At 40.2% G+C, this 14,064-nt stretch overlaps 1 protein-coding gene across 1 annotated transcript in view; it reads right to left on the minus strand.

The window, feature by feature from the left end:
* Positions 1-306: 306 nt before the first annotated feature.
* si:dkey-112m2.1 (transmembrane protein 132C) overlaps positions 307-14,064 on the minus strand; it is a 92,553-nt gene continuing 78,795 nt past the window's right edge. The window contains exons 7-10 of the mRNA XM_054613089.1: positions 12,162-12,370; positions 8,685-8,994; positions 1,880-2,071; positions 307-1,389 (exon numbers count right to left, since the gene is read on the minus strand). Coding sequence (XP_054469064.1) covers positions 307-1,389; positions 1,880-2,071; positions 8,685-8,994; positions 12,162-12,370 — 1,794 coding nt within the window. The remainder of the gene's footprint in view (positions 1,390-1,879; positions 2,072-8,684; positions 8,995-12,161; positions 12,371-14,064) is intronic.

A 14,064-nucleotide genomic window follows, 5' to 3' on the forward strand; every position in this document is an offset into this window, starting at 1 on the left:
ATTAAAGACAAACAAAATACATTAAAGTTAAACAACAATATCAAGTTCACATTTTCCCCTTTTATAACTATGCTGTGGTGTCGTGGCAAATAATGTCTTGTTGTGGTCCGTTGCCTAACACTCTCTGAGTAATGGAAACAACAGAGGCTGAACTATCTGGTTTGGTGAGAAGCAGTTCATCAGCAGTCCAAGTCTGTTTTCTGCACCCCCTTTTTTCCTTCCCCCCCCTCCAACCCTCATTCCCTCCTCATTCTGAAGGCATTCAGGTGAGTTTCTCTTTAGTTCATTGAAAACACCCAGCACCTCCTATGCAGTGTTCTTAATTGCATTCTCATTAAGCTTTTCCATGTAGTTCCTAAGATCCTGTGAGTCCCCAAGCTCGATGTCCGGACATACCCATTTGATCTCACTGGTCTGCACTAGTGCTAATGGGCTGAGCACAGGGCATCCATTACTGGACTTGACATTGGAGAAGGTGGTGAACTTCACCCTCTTTCTCTTGGTGGTGGGTGAGTTAAGGGACTCGTTCCTGTGATCCCTTCCACTCGAACTACAGCCTCCAACACCGATATTTCCACGCTGAATGCCCCCGTTCAGTAACTGACTACCCTCCTCTAGGGCCCCGCCCAGCTCGTCTTGCTGCTGCTGCTGCAGACACAGCCCCTCGTCTTGGCCCAGCCATACCCAGTCGTGGGCGTGAGGCATTGCCTCTGGGGCCTCCAGGGACAGATGCTTGCTACGGTACTTGTATGCATAAGAAATGCAGTTAATGAGAAAAACCAGGATCGCCAGGCAGAAGACTCCCAGCAGGGCATACATACCAATCTCCAGGTCCGTCAGGCCTCTTCTGGATGGTAACAAGTCGTCATCAGTGCTGCGGCTACGAGGCAGCTCTGCCTGGTCCGGATATTCAGAGAACTCATTTGGGACCTTGGCGCCGCTGTCCGCTGATAGACGGCCCCCATTAGGTCTCACTGGGACATGGCCCCTGATTGTAGTGGCTCCGCGGTTGATTAACCCAGTTTCCACGTCTGCGATAGACCCGCCATAATATGGAGGATCAGGACGCGTTCGCCGGTCTCCTGGTTGTCTGTATTGCTCCTCTTGCTGACCAAACCTTGTCTGTATGTTTGCCATTCCAGTAGCTAACATGGTGCGTCGTTTTCCCTTCTGGCACACCTCCGATGAGCTCATTTCAACACGCACAAGCAAACCCTGACCCTCCCCCTTGGCAACAATGATTGGCCATTTCCATGCCGAACTTCGCTGCACCGCCACCACCTGTTCATCCAAAGAGGTGGCTGTCAGGGTAAAATGGGCAGGGTTGAAGTTGTCCAGAGCAGTCATGGATCCATCACTAAACTGGAGCCAAGCGCTGATAAGCGACTCCTAAGGAAATAAACAAAAAGAAAATTGTTATCATTACCAAAATAACTGTGCTGCAGTCAACTGCACAATTTCAATAAAATAGAGGAACTTGGTGAAGGCAAAAGTGAGCCTTAATTACAGTGGAAAGGCTCATAGAAACAATTGGATATGAAACTATTATCCTGAAAGCCAAATATTATTTTCTCTCCAAGGGAAGAGACAAAAGCTGTTTTCCATTTGAAATTCTAATTATGGGAATAACAGAGCTGTTCAGTGGTTGTATATGCAAATCAAAGAGATGGTTTCACTATATCAGGAGTGAATTAATTATAAAAGAAAAATTGCAACTCGTATGATAATCTTCATTATAACTCTGATTCAGACCTGAACTTGAAAGCTAAATACAATTTGCAGGGCTAATACTGTTAAGACTTCCTCTTGTGGAATAGTTAAAGCATGATTAATAATGTTAAAGAAGGAAGCAAGATATTTGGATGCCGTGGATTCGTACCTGTTTGAGCGATTCGATGACTTCCTGTGTGGTTGCAGTGGCGACGATGGCCCTGTTGCTCCCTGGGCTGAGCTGCAGGGACAGAGAGAGTCCAGAGACCAACTGCACCCCCAGCTCTGTCACGCTCACTTTATCATCCACAACCCTGATGGTCCTCTCAGCCAGGACTGATGATGTCAAAGGGGACAGCACCTGCAACACACAGAAACACTTGCTACTCATGTTGATCCATTAAGATCCAAGATGACTGTGAATAAAGAGGAAGAGCCAACTTGGTAGCAGACATTGTTGTTGACAATGATGTCTCTAAAGATGATAAGATGTCTCATCCCTGAGAGCCAAAGCATGCACTCTCATTTGAGTTTTATCGAGAATTGCCTTTGTGGTTCCTTCTTCCAATGGTCCACAGCTTATAAAATGTTACCTTTGTTTAGTACTATAAATTAAGTCTTAAAGAAAAAAGCAAATGTAACACAAAAATACATATATTTATACCAATGCTCAAGAAAAAAGGCTGCTATCGTCATGATGACTTAATTTGTCCAAGGCTTTTAAAAACCAAATCCCTGTTGGAAAAATAATTGGGATTTATCATTTGACAATGCTATTGTGTACATTTACAGTTATTCAGACAGCGTAATGACTTGGTAAGGGTTAGGGAAATATCCTGTTTGGCGTAAAAATGTTAATGTTAGTAGACCTTCATAGAAATGTGATTTAATGGATACGATAGTAAGCACTTAGTTAAGGTTAGGAAACAGCTGTTCTCATGGATAAAATAAACAGAATGACACAAAAGCAGTGCTGTAAACTTACTAAGTACATTTATCACCTTAATACTCCACTAAATCTCAGAGGCAAATATTGTACTGATTATTCCACTTCTATTATTAGATAACTTAGATTACTAACTACTTTACAGATTAAATGATTAATTAAAAACAAAATCAAATGAATTACTTTGCATTATTATATATTAAAAATAAAAAGAGCTCCACCTTTACCAGCTGCAACTTTAAAGTGATGAACACACACACATTAATGCATCAATAAATATGATCCAGTTATAAAATATATAGGATTCTGAAATACTAGTACTATAATAAAATAATAGTACTTTTTGTACACTATATTTTGCTGATACTTTGAACACCTGGAATGCACAACTATTATTTTCGCAGATTATTTTGACATTATTTAATTTTTTTGACAGTCAATACTTCTTCCACCATAGCTCATAAGTACCCTACCAATGCGGTGTTCACACCAATCGTGACGCAAAGTCAGTGCACAGACACGAATGGACTCGAGTAGACGCAAAATCGCGCCAGTCAAGTAAGAATAACGCGACTCGAACATTGCAAATACTCGTATTCAAATAACTCAAAAACATGAATACGCAAAATAACACGAATACGCTGTTTCGTGAAAAGTCTATCAGTGTTGAGATTCTTCTCCTGTCATCGTGACGTCCTGACGTTGTTGAAACAGAAATGGAGGAAAGAAATATTGTAACCGTAGGTGTACACCCAGACCTCTACAATACCTCATATAAGTACAGAGACCAGACGAAACTATGTGTGAAAATGTATGTTTACAAACCATATTTAGTAATAGAGACCACAAGCACATGAACTCTGCATAGATAAAGAAACATTGTGATATACTGTAAACAAACGCATACTAACATAAAAATGCCTTTAAACTCACATGCAAGCCAGAGGCGTGAGCGTGTAAATAGTTATGATTATTGTTATGAGATGAGAATCCCTCCCATCCGCTCCAATTAGGGCTTCAGTCTCTCCTCCAGCCGCCTCCTCATGGCCGCATTTACCAGCCATAATGAACTGTCAGCACTGATCACTGCCTCGTTTGTACAGCCCCTTTTTCCTTGTTTTCCTCCCTATGGTTTACCTTTTTTTCATTTTCCCTTTTGCCTCCCATACAGTGAAACTGATATCCTTGAATGTTAGACACAACTAAATCATCTTAGTCTCAAAACACTGGAATTTGGTTTAACCTCACCTCTGAGATGAGTGCAAAGGTTAAACAGGTAGACTGGTGGTGACTACACTCTTATTAATAAGCATGCACACTTAGCAATAATGCAAAATGTCAAAATATATGGGCTACTGGGTTGCCAAAAATGTTAAATGAAATCGAGCTGAATAAAAATAATGCTAACTAGGATTATAAGCAACTGAACCAGTGCCTAAGTTCAAGAAGTCGTGTATAACCTTCTCTTATCTGTAGAAGCTTTCCAACTTCCTAAATAATCTTTTTTCTCTTAAGATAACAGTAAGTAAAATCTATAACCCCCTACAGAACTCCAAGAAGCCAAGAGCATTTTTTACATCCCTGAAATAGATCAACAATCCTTCCAACCATTCTCAACTACACACTAACAAATGTCCAGACTTTGTGCTGCTCTCCTCTCAGAGATGTCAAGGCTCCTTTCCTTGATTATGTGGAAGTGGTCAGACCCCTTCTCCTCCCCTTTATCAGAGTCCTTTGTTCAATTTCCAAAGATGTCGTCTTTCCCTTCAAACCCATTAGAGACTTTGGCCTACATCCATAGTCGAGAAATTCCCCCACCAGTGCACAGACAGAACTCTTCCTCACACCAGTCCCAGATTTTACAGGTTGCTTTATTCCACCACCAGAGAGCAATTAAAGACCCCTTCAGGGCATCCTTCTTTCTATTCAAAGCTGTCTTCTCTTGTATTATTTCTTTCCAAATCTCAGAGGGCTCTCACTACCTGACTGCACAAAATCCTGTTTGGACCAGGATCCAGCTGAATGCAACCAACAATGTTACAAACGGCCTGGCGTTGGAAAGACCATGTCTCTGTGACTCATCATACTGAGACGTTTTGCATGCAAGTAGTCTATGCATAACATGTCAGAAAGAAATGGGATTCATTCCTCTTCTTCTGATACACCATTGAAGTTGCAGCCCAGTATATTAATGATCACATTACCAATTCTATGCCCAGTATGGAATCGTTTAATACCTTAGTGGCCTTTTGAAATCCTTGGCTTTCATTAAATTGTCAAATCAAAGTCTTTCATTGTAATTCTGAACAGTTTGATCAAAAATAAAACTCCTAATATGTTATGTATTCAAAGCCTTTGGAAATCTGGGCTTTATTACTGGTAAATGGATGATTGAGGCAGAAATCCTTCCATTCTTTTGAAAGAAAGAGCTCTCAAGTTCACATTTTGCTTCTCACAATGTCCATATCTGCTATTTTTGTGTCTCTCAACCTGCACAGGAACATACAAAAGGCCAATACTATTATTAAAATATGTACACACTTGCAGCTGCATTACCACTCAATAATAAGGTTACACTAAATGAAAGAAGGTATACTCACAATATTATCTAGAGTGGCCCTAAATAATTGAAAACCATTGCTACCTGGAATGGTAGGAAGATATTCACGATGTACTCAATTATTTGCTTTGGAAAATGTTACACAACAGCTTGGTCTTTGGAGACATTTGAGCTGAGGTGCCTAGAAGGAGCCAATCAATTGAGGCTTGTAGCCGTCCTTCATAATAACTGTCAATGAAAATATGGGGAAACAAAGGTTACAGGAAATGGATATATTGGTTTTTTTAGGAAAATAAGAAAAAGCCACTGGAATACGAAACGCTAGTGTTTCATGGAGCTAAGTTCATGCTTTGCTTTGGCTATTTCAGAAAGTGTTTGAATGATTTCTCTGGATTAAGCCAAAAGCTTTTGTGCTTCAAGAACATGTTCCAGAATGATTTAACCTTTTCACAGACCACTTGAGCAGCATACCAAGCTGACACTTACAGACTGTTGATTACATAGAAGATACATTAAATATCAAATCATGTCTGCATTCAGTAACCTTTATGTTCATTACATAATTTGCATTCCAGGGTGTTATTAGAGCTGCACTATTAATCCAAATTTGGTCAAAACCACAAGTGGCTTTCTGCAATTTTCAAAAGGAGACGCAATAATCAATAATAAAGGAGAAATGTGTAAAAATAAAATTTTAAATGTATTATTGTCGTGCAGAAGAGATGTCCTGGTCTACATATCATATGCAGACTTAAGAAAACATCTTTGTTTGGTAAAGATCCCTGCAAGAATCACCCCATAATCATTTAACATGTTTTTCAATGAGAATAAGAATAATAATGTAAAAATGCACAGTCACTCTAGTACCACAAATCCTACATTCATTGCAATATCACTCGAAATAAACGTTTTCCAAATTGTTCAGCCCCACATATTATAGGTAGGAGCATATATAATGTATAATTCACTGTGTTAGAGCTAGATCAAGCTGCTTTTTATAGTAAACAAATGACAGGACATTATTCCTTCATTATTATGCTATATCTCTAATGGGTTGAATTCACTTTTATTTTTACAGCCCCTCATTCGTTACTGCAGTGGTTACACTTGGATGTCAGCATCAACCATTGGAAAGTACTTGTGTTTGAAGTTTGACCTAAAATTGATCTGAATTAAACAAATGTCACATCCTCCTTAATACAATTGTAAATACGCATGAGTTCACTTAATGTGTAAAATCAAGGAAGTGATGGAGTGAGTAAGTACAAGAATACATTTTATACTAAGGGTAAGATTGTTTTTGCCTTTTGCAAATGTTCTGCTCATATGTACTCTGTATATTCATTTTAATATATTCATTAAATGTATTTGCCAATGAGAATCAAGCTGCTACTGCCACCATGGCCAAAAAGAAAAAAATCTGTACCTCTTTTGATAGCTATTTCATCCAAAAAGAAAGAAATCCCAAGCTTTATGGCCACAGCCATTCCAAACAGTCAATATTTCTCTCAAATGCAAACTATAGCTTCAAGATTACCTGGAATTTTAGCCTAAAAATGATCTTCCAACCTTCCTTAACCAGTCTTGATGATATCTTAGAAGCTTTACAAATGTAGTTTATTGTTGCAGGTCTGCATTATTTGATTCAACCCCTGTACTGAAGCAATCATGCACACAGTACACTTGTGAATCGGTCTGAGCTGACTGTGTCAAAATCAGGGTCGGATTTGTATCTGGTGGTGAAGATGGAGCATTTAAGGCTTTCAGAAGGCCAAGGAAGTGTTGAAATACAGATTGTTAAATGCCCCATAGTGCCATTCCCCCATCATTCCACTGTATAACATCTGCACAGATCAGTAAGATGTAAATCTACCACATGATAACTTTGAAGTGAAACGAGCGATCAAAAATTGCACACATTTTCAGTTTCTCTATTTTCCCATTTCTTCAGTATCAGGCAAAAAAAAAAAAAAATCAATCTCACATATCTTTCTAGTCCTTCAATTTAAAATGTGTGTCCTGGCCAACAGTGAAACAGCACTCTATCTCTCACACATGTAGTCACTCCTGCAGTGCTCACAAACTATTCTATTGATAAATAAAGAGAAGGAGATTATGAATCCAATCCACTGCGTCAACGATGTGTTGTTCTGTGTTGTGCTATCTTGTAAATGCCACATTGATGTTGATTTACGGTGCCGGTGGGCACATGTGTCGTCCTAAGCGAGCATCTGGTTGTAGTATAATGTAAATAGGGTTCTGAGTGTTGTGTGTCAAGGAGGACGGGGGACGGTGAGAGGGAGGGAGAGAAAGAGTGAAAGACGTGCCATGACACCACGTTTCTCTGTTAGCTCATGATAGGCTTAAGTATTTGAGCTATGCTGCAATCAATGTAGTTGCTTTTGTAACTGTTGTTTTTGTCCACTGCCAAATCTGCAGTCACTCCTTGTCTTTTTTAAGCCTTCAGAATACGTGGGACAGCATTAGCACTCATTCAGAAACGGTTACCTGATGAATGGAAGTCCAACATACACTTTACTTTTAGACATGTTTCTATCATCACAAACTCCTATGAAAAATGTCTGTGTTTTAGCTCCTAGATGCTCCACTATGTTCAGCAGCTAGCTTTTTCCGCCTACTGCTTGATGCCGGACAGGGTGGTTTATCAGAGCATCTTTGTTGTAAACAGATGCTTGATGCTGCAGGAAACAGGGCTGATGAAGTTCAAACCACAACAGTGATCAAAAAGTGGCTCAAACCTCATAGAGCTTTGTCACTACAAGCTACCACTTTCTCATTACACCACTGAGCAAAACTATTGATTAGCGGCGCTTCTCCTCTTTCATAAATATTGTGTTCTGAACCCAAAAAAGTACAACCTCCAATAATGTCAGTGTATTGAGATAGATTTCTTTTCTGTTGGAATTATCTGTCTGACTTTCCTAAAATACTTACTCTACAGATCTCTGCAATACCTCCCATTAATCAGATTTTCGAGTAGTGCTTGCTGGCTGTTTCCTTACTTGGAAACACAGCCGAGCCAATCAGAGGGTTGTAGGCAGGATTGAGAATGACATCATCATCCTGCATCAGAGTCAACTGACGACAGGTAAACTGCCACCAAAATGGCAGGTTGTTTAGTTGCTGCTGTGTCGACAAAAAATTCTGTTAACGTGACAGATGTGTCAGTCACTGCTGATTGGTTGGGGCAAAGTTACTCCCCCACCTAAACAAAATGCTACATGACCATAATGTCAGACTAAAAAAATGAAGTGAAACAAAATGGCAATGCAGTCTGTTTATCATGCTACCAAAACACACACACACACACACACACACACACACACACACACACACACACACACACACACACACACACACACACACACACACACACACACACACACACACACACACACACACACACACACACACACACACACACACACACACACACACACATACAACCTGTAGTTTGGTGATTCCAGCGCTCACTCCGATAAGAACTTGGCCCTCCAGTAGTTGTGCAACCTTCGGGACCTCCACCCTCAGAAAGTCCTTGACCAGTTGTGTCACCTCCACCTGCCAGTCACTACCCAGCAGGAAGTTCTGCTGGCCCATGCCGTCCTCGTCCGTGTCCCCTCTAACTTCTCCCGTATCTGCCACAAAGTGTGTGAGGACACGCAGAGTGGTGCTCTGATACTGGGCAACACAGCCGCTCTCTGTCCTCTCGTCTGCTGCACCGTCTTCATTCTTGTCATCAGTGACCCTCTCATACCTGCACGAATGAGAAAAGGAGGGCGCAGACGAGCAATGATTATAAAGCATGGATCAAATGAATTCTAACAGTGAGGGTATGAAGGCAGATAGCACAAGCACTATACTTCTGTTTGTGAAGTAAAAAGCACAGAAAGTTCTTTGTGTTTAGAGAAGTCCTCCGGTAAAATGGATGCTTTGAAGGTTATCACAAGTATAATTCTATTTCTTCCTATCACAATTGAATGTAATTCATGTTTTCCTTATCACCATTAATGCACATAAAGTCAGAACCCTCTGATGTATTTACTGCAGTGCAGACAAAGCCTCTACTGTCTGTTGTGCTGCAGGTTCTCCCGACCTCCTGAAAGTCATAGGCTCCCAGTGTTTTCAAAAAATCCATTAAAAACAGCTTGCAGAGACAAACTGCTGCCTTGCTTGCTTACTCATTTTCTTTAAAAGGGCAACCGATATTTTGCTCTATGTCTGCCATTTATTTGGCCCGCGGCAAACACTTTGCAGATACAGCCATCTGAGAAAGATATACATTTTTGTTACAAATGAACCCAGTAGGGGAATATTTTACACATTTGTTCCACACTTTTCCTCCTAGTTAAGTGAAGTTTATATGGCCCTTTGTCACATCAACAGGCCCACATTAGAGTGGGGAAGGTTGGACAGGAAGGATGGGGGGTTGAGAATTGGAGAAATCCTGCAAAGAATTTCAAAAGGTCTTATAGGTGCCACTGTGGATCTAATAAAACATCCAACTATTGATACAAGTAGACAACTTAAAATGCCATTAGGGCACCTAGATGTTTGACACAAGTTTTACCACACTTACATCTTATTTACACTTGGCTGCTTTAAGGGTCAATCTGATTCTATTCTGCTCTACTATATTGAATATTCTCAGCAGGTTGTCTTACGTCATGATTAACTGGAATTTATTGTACCTCCCAAAGGTTCCTTTTCTCCTCCCTCCCAAAAACCAACAAACATTAAAACTGCTTGTAGACACAAACTGCTCCCTCAGCTATAATACATCATGTTAAACAACAACATATTGCAGTGTTTGGTCTCCATGCTTGGCTGTGGGAGCTATAATGATGAGTGAAATGTGGCCTTGGGACACAGATCCTTTCCTAAGAGTCAACCGTGTTGACGATGAAGAGTAACATTGCTATAGCTCTAAGGTGCATACATCATTCTTATCCATCCGCATCCTTCATCTTCCATCACTTTTGAGCACTATATGGGTCTATTTTGTTGTCCTGTGCATTACCATTGTCATATCTCTTTGTCTCTCTCTCTGCACGCCTGACTCTCACTCTATATTTTATACATCAATTTCTAACTTGACTTTACTTTAATCCATTTTTCAACTCTCACTCTGCTTTTCTCTCTCACTCTCACCCTCACCTTTTTATTCTCTAACACTTTCCAGCTCTACCTGCAGTCTCTGTCTCTAACAGTCAGCTGGCCTGGGGGAGTGACAGTGACAGTTTCCATTAGGTTTAATGAGGCATGGCCGGTCAGGCAGAAAACGGGCTGACAGGTTAACATGCTGTGGCCCAATGGCTTGGCTTAGTTCCTAGCCTCTCTTCGCCATGCCCTCCCCCTTCCCTTATTCCACATCAGTGAGGTGACGCCAGTTTAAACCAAGGTGACATTTGTGGCTGGCAACAGAAACATGAGGTCAGGTCATATTTGTAGCAGTGAGTGACAGGTCAGTCAAGGTGTCCATGTGTAAGGAGGTGGCTTGCGCGCTTATGTGAATGTGAACACACAAAGCACGCACATTTCTAAACCTATACCAAAAAAATAAAACTCTCTATCGTACAAATATGCACATAAACTTCACATATCATGCATTCTTCATGCTGTGTTGCACTTGACAGACATGACTGATGGGATCAGGCGTGGATAGCGGGGCGTTAGAGTGCCACCCTGTGGGGTGTAGGCCAATGGGAAATGGCACGGCAGTGACTTTGTGGCAGGAATGTACTTTCAAAAATATGTTTTCCGCACAGACGTTTCATATCATATAAAAGTGGGTATAAAGGTTACAATTAAAACATTCACTGTTGGTGCTAATTAGGGTCTAGTTTACTCAAAATCTGATTCACACAACCTAAACCGTCAATGCCAGCAATGTTTCCATTTATAGTAATCAAGTTAAAATTGTGACTCAACGTTCTCACCCATTATTCATTTGAATTAATCCCTAACAATACAGACAACCTATATGTCAATGGCTACATCATTTACATGTCATTACTGTTTTCATCTCAAAGCATGAATTGTGCATGAATGTAATATACACGCTCTTATCAGAGGATACAACGGAGCATATGGAACAATCTGATTCCTTTTACAGTACAAACACAGTGTGCTCCGTGTCTTTACCATAGCAAATGTATGATCACAGTTACTAGTAATAATAATAGCTATTAATAAATGTAAATTAGTCAGTGTGCCTCAATGATCATCCCTTTTAATTTGAGTAGGGCTATTCTTTTTTTTAATAAGCTATATATATTCATATTTGAAGGAAAGCTGAATATAAATATCACTAAAATAAATATAGATATAAATGTCTTTATTGTAACCACATCTTACAACTCACGATGCAGCGCACAGATCATTGCGCAATATGTCACTTTTCAGCCCCAGGAATTTTGGCCACGCTTGGTAATGCTCAAAATTATTACTCATTTCTTATTCAGTATAAGTACCTTTTGGGAGACCAGTGGATCCAATGAATTATTAGACACTCATTATAGCAACTCTGCAGCTGCACCTGCATTGTATGCCTCATATATCTGCACCAAGACTTTATTGTGGCCTCCATTTATTTTACCTTGGGAAGAATGTGATCGGATTCTCCTGCAGTAATTGTTAAAAGCCTCTCAGGTTAATGACCTAAATAAAGAAGTTTAGACTTGTCATGTATTGCAATCTTGTGCTGTGACACTTGGGCAGCTACTAGATAAAGCCCAAAATCTATCTGGCAATTTGGCCAAAACTGGAGTTTAGTGTTTGTTTTAAGATACGATGATTAATGTGCTAGAAAAAGTTGCCTTATAGCTGCTGATGTGGTGCTGCAATTCAATTCAAATAGGCGTGAATTTTACAATAACACATAGAACAAAAATGCAACAGATGCAATAGAAAATCCATAATTACCTCCTGTTCCCTGCACTAACGGGGACCCTCCAGCCCTTTATCTGGCTGAGCTCAGGGTCGGCCACATCGATGAGCAGGGGCAGGCGAGGCATCCACACACTCATCTCTAGCTGGGCGCTCAGGAAACTGTAGGTAAAGTTGAGCATCACCCTGCTCTTTCCTCTCGTCTCTTTCCCGTTGACATACACGTAGTCACATCGCTCTGACACCTGAAGAGAAAAAGGGAAAATAATGGGAAGCAGCAGAATGAGAGACAGACTCAAAGAGATAAAGAAAAAGGGGGATTGATTTGCGACTGAAAACTTGGACATAAGTATTTCAATTCTAATAAGGAGTCATATAAACGTAATTATTCTCAAATGTGTAGTCTTGAGAAAGATCTTCTGTTTGTTTCTGTCCAGTTGATGTTTGTCAGCAGCCTCTTCTGTGATGCTGGAGCTTGCAACGATTTGGCATTACTTCAATTAAACCTCTAGTGTCAGGTCTGCTAAGTTTCTTCTGTGTGTGCGTGTGTGTTTGAATGTGGGCAGATGCATCTTTAATGCGTGTGCATGCAGGATAATATGTGTGCAAGTAATGTGACTTTGGTTCCAACTTAACAGATGGAGCTAAATGAAAGACGCAAACTTGCTTCATCCAACCACAGAACGGAACCTCAAACCGAGTTATGATTGGCTGCATAAAATACAGCTCCAATCAGTTATGGAGGTTTCTCTGATGCGTTTCCAACATAGATAAATGAATAGCAGGAGGATCTGAAATGTCTGTTATTATCTTCAAAGCACCAGAATCTCCAAATGAAACATTTTCCCCCCTTGAGGCCAAAATCTATAACAATCTGTCATCACATGTTTTATTTTCTAGTCCCTTGCATTTCAATCTCAAATACCATCATAAATTTGATTGGCACAACTGGTAATTTCAGCACATGTCCCCATTACTGACAATTGCTCCTTTGTTACAAACCACTCACAAGAAGACTGTCATCTGTCTCCACGTCTTTGCATATAACTTGGCTCTACTCTCAAATGATGTCAGACCAACCCCCCAATCTCTGGGGAACTAAACTGACAGCTTGGTGTCTGTCGGTTCTCTCCTCCTCCTCCCTTTCGTTTCCTCTTTCTCTCCCACTCTCTCACCCTCACCCTACTTAAGTATTACTGTGACTCCAACACGTTCAGTCTTCCTGGAATGAGAACAGGTTGTGCTTCAGGATGGACGATTCTCAGGCTGGAAAGGTTCAAGATGTCACCCGAAGGTTTGGTCAAATTATCAGTTTAGGTTCCTAATCAAGCCAACTGTCGCATTTTGCAAACGATGAGAAAGCTATTTCCACTCAAATGCATCTGTCACATGATTAAGTGTGTAGCTTCTATATCAAAATTATGTAGCGCTATTTGATGGGATCAACTGTGCTGCAACCTGATGCAACCAGGACCGACATTATTCAATTAACGGATCAACCGACTGCCAGAAAATAGAATTGCCAACAATTTTGATAAATTACTTAAACGATCAAACAAACCAAAAAGCTAAACGTTGACTCTTTCCTCCTTCTCACAATATGAGAATTTGCTGCCTTTTTTCCATTTTATTTAATTTTAAATGAAATATTTTTGGGTAGACATCGTAAAGCATTTTTTAGACCTCTAAGAAATTATTTTGGACAGTTTTGAATATTACCTAATCCCATCATCTATAATTGTAAGGTATTTGACAGAATGATGAACAATGAAAATAATTGTCAGTTTCAGCCTTACAACTTGTTTTATAAAACGTATACAGGCAGAGGAGATATATAATATAATATTCAGTGTTGGATTTTGTGAGACTGTGCTGGATGCACCTCGGAACCTCGGCCATGCTTCCTTGGGAAAAAAAATTGTCGATTTTAAATGTATAT

The sequence above is a fragment of the Anoplopoma fimbria genome, chromosome 14, assembly GCF_027596085.1.
Source record: "Anoplopoma fimbria isolate UVic2021 breed Golden Eagle Sablefish chromosome 14, Afim_UVic_2022, whole genome shotgun sequence".
In the NCBI taxonomy this organism is placed as follows: domain Eukaryota; kingdom Metazoa; phylum Chordata; class Actinopteri; order Perciformes; family Anoplopomatidae; genus Anoplopoma; species Anoplopoma fimbria.